The following is a 9,849-nucleotide window of genomic DNA, read 5'->3' as shown; positions in this document are numbered from 1 at the left end:
TAGTAGTTTCTTCAAAAAAATTCGAAAAAAATTCAAAAAAAGAATTCAAAAAAAAAATGGTTTCCATTCAAACTCAAGAGATTGGATATCAAGTTGAAAAAAATTTCGTGAAAAAAATTTCGTGAAAAAAAAGAAGAAGCTAGTTCGAATTTTTGTTGTTGTTTGTTGCCTAAATTATAGTTATTACTACCTTCTACTATTTCGCCACATCCAACCTTTTCATTTCTTGTTTCAAGCCTACTTTCCTTTGTCCTACAATATTCTTACCAAGCCCAAACATCAAGGTTGTAAGCCGACCCACAACAACTGCTTTTTAAGTTTAAATAATTCCTAAGAACTTAGAGAGGAGGAGTGAGTGGAAAGAGGCAAGAGAGTGGTGAGTTTATTCGAGAGTATAAAATCCAAGGAAGTGAGATTTCTTTGTGAGTGGATAGTGAGATTCTTTGTTGTGAGTTCATTTTAAAAAAAATATGTCACGAAGTCCGGAAAGAAATCAAAATGTGGAAGGAGGGTTCCGTCCCGTAAGAAATGTTGGAGGAGGAGTGCGAGATCTTACCCTTCAAGCAATTATGCGAGAGATGGAGCGATTATTTGATAGAAAACTTGAACCAATTGAAGATCAATTATATCGAGTCGAGAGACGAGAACAACGTGAGATGACTCCAGAAGATGCAAGACAAGAGCGAGAACGTCCAATTCAAGATCCTTATGAAGCAAGTGGACAAGAAAGTGATCACTCATCTGCCCAAAGTGTACGACGTCGAGGCCGTCAACGACAACGAGGTCCTAGAGGTCGTGAACGACCAGATGACAATCTTAAGAATATCAAGATGACAATTCCACCATTCCAAGGTAAGAATGACCCTGAAGCTTATTTGGAGTGGGAAAAGAAGATTGAGCTTGTTTTTGATTGCCACAACTATTCAGAGAGTAAAAAGGTGAAACTCGCGGCAATTGAGTTTTCTGATTATGCCATAGTGTGGTGGGACCAGCTTGTAACTAGTTGACGACGAAATGGTGAAAGACCCATCTCTACTTGGGGAGAAATGAAATCAGTCATGCGGAAAAGATTTATTCCATCATACTACCATCGAGATCTTTATCAACAACTTCAAAACCTTACTCAAGGAAATAGAAGTGTTGAAGACTATTATAAGGAGATGGAGATAGCGATGATTCGAGCTGATATCGAGGAGGATCGAGAGGCAACCATGGCTAGGTTCCTTGCGGGTTTAAACCGTGACATTGCCAACATAGTTGAACTACAACACTATGTTGAAGTGATGGACATGGTTCACATGGCGATTAAGGTTGAAAAGCAACTTAAGCGAAAAGGAGTTAGTAGACCCTATGCCAATTCTTCAATCAACAAATGGAATCAAGGAGTCAACAAACCCCTTGTTAGAACAAAAGAGCCGACTGTAGCAGTTAAATCAAATCAACCCGTTGGAGAGACAAATCGAAATAAAAATGAGCAAGCGCCAAATCGCACGAGAGACATAAGATGTTTCAAGTGTCAAGGCCGAGGGCACATAGCTAGTCAATGTCCCAATCGACGAATTATGGTGATAAGAGCTGATGGAGAAGTTGAGTCGGAGGAAGAGGATGAAAATGAACCTGAAATGCCATCCGATGATGAAGATTTAGAGTTGCCCGTTGAAGGAGAAATTCTTGTGGTGAAGCGTAGCCTCGATATTCAAAGTGTTGAAACCGATCAACAAAGGAGAATATTTTTCACACTCGATGCCACATTCAAGGCAAGGTATGTAGTATGATCATTGATGGTGGTAGCTGTACTAATGTAGCTAGTATTATGTTGGTGGAAAAGCAAGGTTTGGCTGCAACTAAACATCCAACTCCATACAAGTTGCAATGGCTAAATGATGGAGGTGAGCTGAAAGTAACAAAACAAGCTGTGGTGGCATTTTCTATTGGAAAGTACCAAGATGAAGTGGTGTGCGATGTAGTTCCTATGCATGCGGGACATCTACTTTTGGGGCGTCCATGGCGGTTGATAGCGCGTGATTTATGATGGTTATACAAATCGCTATACATTCAAGCATCGAGGCAAGAATGTAACTTTAGCGCCATTGACTCCAAAGCAAGTGTACCAAGATCAATTGAAGTTGAAGGAAAAGATTGAAAAAGAGAGAGACAAGAAAAATGAAAAAAAAGAAAGAAAAAATTGAGGGAGTGGAGGTAAAAGTACGAGAGGAACAAGAAAGTCAAAAAGAAATTGAGAGTGGTAAAATGAGCGTATTTGCGAGAGAAAAAGAGATAAGAAAATCATTGTTGTTGCATCAACCTGTACTTGTACTTATGTACAAGGAATGCTTATTTGATGCTAACGAACTTGATAATTCTTTACCTTTGTCTATTGTTTCATTGCTTCAGGAATTCAAAGACGTTTTCCCGGAAGATGTGCCAAGTGGATTGCCTCCTTTTCGAGGTATTGAACACCAAATAGACTTTATTCTCGGAGCTACAATTCCAAATCGACCAGCTTATCGAAGCAACCCAGAGGAAACTAAAGAGTTGCAACGACAAGTAGCGGAATTAATGGAAAAAGGCTATATACGGGAGAGTTTAAGTCCATGTGCGGTTCCCGTTCTGTTGGTGCCTAAAAAAGATGGTTCATGGAGGATGTGCGTAGATTGCCGAGCTATCAACAAAATTACCGTCAAATACCGACATCCCATTCCTAGACTTGATGATATGTTGGACGAGCTTAGTGGTGCAAAATTGTTCTCTAAGATTGATTTGAAAAGTGGCTATCATCAAATTCGTATGCGGGAGGGGACGAGTGGAAGGCGCATTTAAGACTAAATACGGTTTGTATGAGTGGTTAGTGATGCCTTTTGGCCTCACCAATGCAAAGTACTTTCATGAGGTTGATGAACCACGTTTGAGGTCTTTCATTGGTTAATTTTGTGTAGTTTATTTTGACGATATTTTAATTTACAGCAAATCATTAACTGAACATCTTGAACATTTGCATGCTATTTTGAAGGTTTTACGAAAGGAAGTATTATATGCAAACCTTAAGAAATGTAACTTTTGTCTTGACAAAGTTGTTTTCTAGGTTTTGTTGTAAGTCTTGAATGGACTAGAGGTGGACCAAGAGAAGATTAAAGCAATACAAGAATGGCCACGACCGAATAACATCAGCCAAGTTAGAAGTTTTCATGGCCTTGCAAGCTTCTATAGGAGGTTTGTACCGAATTTTAGCACTCTTGCTGCCCCATTAACCGGTATTATCAAAAAAATTCACCTTTTATTTGGTGCGATGAACAAGAATCGCTTTTGTTAAAATCAAAGATTGCTTGACTAATGCTCCACTTTTATGTTTGCGAATTTTAACAAAATTTTGAGGTAGAATGTGATGCTACGGAATAGGAATAGGTGCGGTTTTAACGCAAGATGGGCGACAGGTGGCTTATTTTAGCGAGAAACTTAATGGAGCTACGCTCAATTATCCCACCTATGACAAAGAAATGTACGCATTGATACGTGCATTAGAAACATGGCGACATTACATTTGGCCTAAGGAGTTCGTTATACACACGGACCATGAGGCTTTGAACCATTTGAAAGGGCAAACTAAGCAACAAGCGACATGCAAAATGGGTAGAATTCTTAGAATCCTTTCCATATGTGGTTAAGTATAAGCAAGGTAAGGAAAATATCGTTGCAGATGCTTTATCGCGAAGGTATGCTCTTTTAAATTATTTGGATGTTAAGTTACTTGGTTTTGCTTATTTAAAGGAATTTATATGCTGATGATTCTGATTTTGGAGAAGTTTACAAGTTATGTGTGCAAGGTGCGTATGACAGGTACTATCAGCAAGATGGATTCCTATTTCGAGAAAATAAGTTGTGCATACCCCAAGGATCAACTAGAAATTTGCTGGTTCATGAAGCACATAGTGGGGGTTTAATGGGACATTTTGGTATTTCCAAAACTTTGGCCGTTCTTGAAGAACACTTTTATTGGCCAAAGATGAAGCGAGATGTGGCTAAAGTGTGCAATCATTGTATTGTTTGCAAGAAGGCGAAATCAAGGGTCGACCACATGGACTCTATACTCCATTACCGATCCCGAAATGCCATGGATGGATATTTCTATGAACTTTGTTTTGGATCTTCCTAGAACAAAGAATGGCAAAGATTCGTGTTTGTTGCGGTTGATCGGTTTTCAAAATGGCTCATTTCATTGCATGTAACAAAGCGATGATGCTTTAAATGTTGCCAATCTATTTTTAGGAGATTATGCGATTGCATGGAATTCCAAGAACCATTGTTTGGATCGAGACACTAAATTTCTCACCACTTTTGGAGGACTTTATGGGAAAGATTGGAACTAAGCTATTATTTTCCACAACAAGTCATCCCCAAACCGATGGCCAAGCAGAGGTTGTTAATAGAGTTACATCAACACTCTGCGGGCCATTATCGTAAAATTTAAAAACTTGGGAGGAGTGTCTACCTCACATTGAATTTGCATACAATCGATCGGTACATTCAGCTACCAAGTTTTCACCATTTGAGGTAGTGTATGGATTTAATCCTTAACTCCATTGGATTTATTGCCTTTACCTTTTGATAAATTGGTGCATGTAGATGGAAAGAAAAAGCGATTTTGTGAAACAATTACATCAATGAGTTAGGGATAATATTGAGCGAAGAACGGAGTAATATGCACATCAAGTTAACAAGGGCCGTAAACGAGTAATATTTGAACCTGGTGATTGGGTTTGGATTCACATGTGCAAGGAGAGATTTCCGTTTAAAGGCGATCAAACTATTACCACGAGGAGATGAACCTTTTCAAGTCTTGGAGAATTAATGATAACGCTTATAAGTTAGATTTACAGGTGAGTATGGGGTTAGTGCTACTTTTAATGTTGTTGATTTATCTCTTTTCGATGTAGGTGACGATTTGGGAGCAAATCGCCTCGAAAAGGGGAATGATGCAACCTTAGCAGGAAATTACTACCGAATCCATTGAGCGCCATGAGGACCAATAACTCGATCACGAGCTAAGAGATTTGAAATGTAATAGCAAGCTATGTGGAGCGAGCTTGGGAAGAGGAGTGGCGAATTTGATAGTCGTGCTTCAAACCGTTCAAAAGGCGTTACTTGCAATTTATTGCAAGCTGAATTTGTTTCTTTTAATTAACTTGTTTTAGTTTAATAAATAAGTTGCTGATCAATTAATTTAACTTATCTTAAAGTTTTAATACATGAGTTAGTTATTGAACTTTATTAAATAAGATGCTTCTTAATTGATCTAGTTCCTAGGATTATTTATTGATGCATAAATTAAGTTCTTTAAATTATGCTTCTTTAATTAAACTAGTTCTTGGAATAATTATTGCATATATGTTTTAGTTCATTTATTTAAGTAAGTTTAATATGTGTTATGATTAATAAGTGTTTTAATGTGTTTAATAAACTCATTTTAATGTGTTTATTGCAGGTGACTTTTAGCTTATAGTGGTTACAATTCAAGGTCATTACACATTTAATAAGTGGTGTTCAAGTTCTTTTGAGTTACAATTAAAGGGCTATTAAAAAAGGAGCTTAAAGATCATTAAAGGAGTTTTAAAGAGCATTTTATGCCCTTTAAAATTCAGCAACAACTCTTCCACTTCCAGCCGTTTTGGAGCTTTCAAGAGAAATTAATAAGCCTTTGAATGTCATTAAGGAGCAGGTTAAAAGATGGTGTCTATTCAGCTAGCCAAGGACAACTCAAGAGACATTTTTAAGACATTAAAGACATTCAAATCATCTGAATTGAAATGATTTTATGGAAGGAGTTATTTGGTTCAAAGCATAAGAAAAGACATCGGTTTTATGGCACATTAAGTGGATGTTTTTTTACCATTCGATTACCTTGTTCTAGCATTATAAATAGTTGTAATCAGCCTTAGAGAGGGGACTTTTGTTGAATATAGATGTTATATTTGAATTGTGAGCTATCCAATTCTTTTTGTTCTTACGGAATTGATTTGACTTATCAAGCATAGCTTGTGGCGTCTATCTTTTCTTTGTTTACCGAACTTATCACCTTTGGTGTGGCATTCAATATACCTTTGGTTCCTATCATAGTTGATAGTGGGTCAAGGTTTCTTGCTGTTTCTTTAAACCGTTAAACACCTAAGCACCATTTTGAGATTCGGGTCAACAATTCCCTTATTTGTTGGTTCATTCTCGGTCTTAGCTAATTAATTTGTTATTGTTTCCTATCTATTTTGTTTATTACCTTTGTTTGAAGCCATTATTTCTATTTTGTTTCCTTTAAACCGAAGCGATTCTATTCTACTCAATTCACGATCGGGCATCACTAACGACTCGAATCAATCACGAAACGAGTTAAGTATCACATTTTGTTGAAACATGTCCAAGAATTTTTGAATGTGAATTCCAAGTATGGAAGCGAAAATGCAAAGGATAATCGATCTGAATTCAAGCGAATACAAAAGGAGAACTCCAAGTAATATCAGACAAAGATAAAGAAGATTTGACACTGTTAACATTGACATCAAAATGAGTTCAAGTCTTCAACAATTGGAGAACGAACCGCAACATAAGAATCATTTCATACTCGATGCCGAGTCCACGATAAAATTTGTTGCATCATTGTTAATGGTGACATTAGTTCAAATGTGGCCAGACACTAGAATGGTGGAAAAACTTGGCTTACTCGTTACCAAGCATCCCCAACCTTATAAGTCTGCGGTGGTTTAACGACAAAGGTGAATTTGAAGTTACTCAACAAGTGCGTGTTGCATATTCCATCGGCGGATACCAAGGCGAAGTCGTTTGTGATGTGGTACCTATTCAAGCTTGCCATTTGTTGCTGGGAGCACCATGGCAATTGGATCACAAGGTCACTCACGATGAACGTACCAATAGGTATTCCTTCAAGCATCAAGGAAGGAAAATCACCTTAGCACCGCTCACACCGGAACAAGTCCATGAGGACCAAATCAAATTGAAAATTTTGGTTGTAAAAGATTTTGAGCGAGAAAAGAATAAAGAAAATGAAAATGAAAGAAATGAAAAAGAAAAATATGAAAATGAGATTTCAAAAATAAAAGAGAGTGAAAAGCAAAAAGAGATTGAAAAAGAAATTGAAAGAGAAGAAAAAGAAAGAGTGGAAAAAGAAATTGAAAGAGAGCTTGAAAAGAAATCGAGTGGAAAAGAAAAAGAGTTCGCAAAAGAAACGAGTGAAGAAAGCAAGCAAGAAAAAGTAAGGAAAATTTTTGCTAACCCCTGTTTGAGTTTGCCTTTTGATTCTTCTTCGTTTCAGGTTTGCAAAATTTCACCCACGAACTGGTTCCAACTTCATTATCTTTCTGACATACGACGTTTTCAATTAATTGAAAAAGGTAAGTTGGATGTTGTGAATAATTTTCAAACTTTCGAAGGTAAGTCAAGTAAGAATCTTTTTGGTCTTCATTATGATTGTGATTTGTTTTCTATCGATCAATTCGGCCATTTTGTTGGTCTTAGAGAAAGCCCATTCAAACATTTGTTTTGTTGTTTAACCTTGGATCGAAATGTTGATTTTTCCTTGAAAGGAGTCTTGCAATGTTCTAATCATCATTTGTTTCCTACTGATTTCCATCACGATCAATTGCAAGATATCATTCTTCCAATGTCTCAAGGTAAGCAAGGTATGAATGTTGAAAATTTTAAAGCACCTCTGCCTTTTTCGATTGTTGGTGGACACATTGTTGATGATTTGGTCTTTAGAAAAAATCTAAACTTTGACGTGGCTACTTGTCATTCTTTGATTGCTGATGATCCATTTGTTTTTTCTGATGATAAGAAGATTCTTGTTTTTGCAAAATATTATTTTCTTCATGGTATTGGTTGTTTATCTTTAACTAGCAATGGAATGCATGTTTTGGATGCTCGAGATGAAAGTCCGTATAAATTGTTTATTCTAACCGATCCTGTTGAAAAGGAATGGAAATATATTGTTGAGTATGGCATCAGCAAGATTTTTGATGAAGAACGAATAAAACAGCACCAACAAAATATGGAATTGTGTGATCAAAAGTCGACATATCATCTGTTTGGTTGTATTGATCATGTGAATTATCTAATTTGTGGTGTGAAATTTCCATGTTTTCGTAAATATTTTCGAACAAAATTTAAAGGGTTTGCTTGTTTGAATTTGAGTATGCTAACACCCTCGTTGCCATTTGGATCGAGTAGTCAAAATCATTTGTTTAATCCTGGAGTTTGTTATTATGAATCATCCATGAAAGAAAGCAAGCATCGTAAATTTTGTTTGAATGAATGTGTAAACAATCTTTGTTTGTATGATGCTTTGTCTTTAAGTTTGAAAATGAGACATGTGAATCTTGTTGGTTTGTTAAGTCAAAATCAAAATTTTGTTAGGAGGTTGTTCTCAATGTGGTCTAAAAGATCCGAACATGTTTTGCATGATAATGATTTTGAGTTGCTTAGTGTTCTTTCTATGAAGTCTGTCATGAAATTGCCAAATCAAATTGAAATGGCAAGAGAAAATTTTGTTTTGACCGGAGATTATTATTCTTTGTTCTTGTTAAAGGGCTTGGATTTTGTAATTCTGACCTTCAAGATTATGCCTTTCGATTGTTTTGTGATTTAGGTTTGTTTCTATCGAAAAAAACGGTAAGAACAATTTCTATTTTTGACCCTGGTATTGGTTTATTTGTTCGAATTGCGAATCAAATTTTGGAAAGTTCCTTTGTGCTTAACCTTCATCGTGTTACTAATTCGTTCTATTCTTTTATAGGTAACGATGTGAGGTGGTGATGTGATCCGGCCCGGTTGATTGAGTCGGGTTCACTTAAGATGCCCGATCGTCGACGAGAAGCTCGTTCAAATTTGTAGATAGATGGAGTTTGAATGTTTTATAAGCGAAAGGTAGGCAAAATGGGTTCAAAGGATGGGTTTTGGTTTGATGAAAGATAGGTTCGGTTTAACAAAGAATTAAGTTACAAAGATGATAGATAAATGGAAATGGATAAAGAACTCAAACTTTAAGAATGATTCAATACTAAAAAGTATTGCCCCTAGTCTTATATTGCTTAAGGTGAAATTTGATAAAAGATAGGAGCGGACCTTGACCCGTTACCTATATGGAGGTAAGAACCAAAGGTATAATAATATGGTTGAGCATACACCGGTTCGGTGATAAGTTCAATGGAGTTCGGATTAGCGCCACTAGCAAGCTAGATAAGTCGCCGAGACTCGAACGAAAGAAGAGAGGAGGTAACCTCACAAGAACAAAGTTCTATTAAGTTTTAATTGATCAAATTCTGTAACCTTTTACAATAAACAAGTAAGCTATTTATAGGCAAAGACTAAGCTAGCCGAATGGGCAACTTAACGGCTAAGAATTCGGCCATGAATATGCTAGAAATTTCTAGAAAGAAATAATTAATTTGATGAATGTGCATGAATGAAGCATTAAAAATTCGGTTCATGTTTGGAGATGATGCATGGATTGACCGAATCATCATGTTGCTTCACTAGATGCATTCATGCATCCTTAGCCTTGAAGAATCTCCATAATTCCATGAATGTGCAGCCCTTTAATGATCCTCGTCTCCCTTGGCTGAATGAGGCATTAATGTGCCTAAAATACTTGAATGGTCATCTTGAAAATGCATGAATCATGCATGAAACGTCCCATGTACTTTCCCCCATAAATATGATCCATGAATCTTCAAATACATGAACTTGCAGCAACTCCCTCTTGCATGAACGTCCCAAATGCATGTGCTACTTTAAATGCCATCCATTGAACCTCAATTGTGCATGCACACTCCCATACATTGCACCAAT

The 9,849-nt window shown here is 36.7% G+C and overlaps 1 protein-coding gene across 1 annotated transcript; it reads left to right on the top strand.

Annotated features, from left to right (window-relative positions):
- The first annotated feature begins 1,058 nt into the window (after positions 1–1,058).
- On the top strand, positions 1,059–2,820 carry LOC128038801 (uncharacterized). The gene is made up of 3 exons (XM_052627433.1): positions 1,059–1,762; positions 1,810–1,954; positions 2,395–2,820. The coding sequence occupies exons 1-3, from the start codon at positions 1,059–1,061 to the stop codon at positions 2,818–2,820; spliced, it is 1,275 nt and encodes a 424-aa protein (XP_052483393.1).
- The last annotated feature ends 7,029 nt before the right edge of the window (positions 2,821–9,849 follow it).

Source organism: Gossypium raimondii, unplaced genomic scaffold (genome assembly GCF_025698545.1).
Source record: "Gossypium raimondii isolate GPD5lz unplaced genomic scaffold, ASM2569854v1 Contig00317, whole genome shotgun sequence".
Lineage (NCBI taxonomy): Eukaryota > Viridiplantae > Streptophyta > Magnoliopsida > Malvales > Malvaceae > Gossypium > Gossypium raimondii.
Note: the sequence above shows the minus strand (reverse complement) of the source record. Positions and strands in the feature narration are given on the sequence as shown.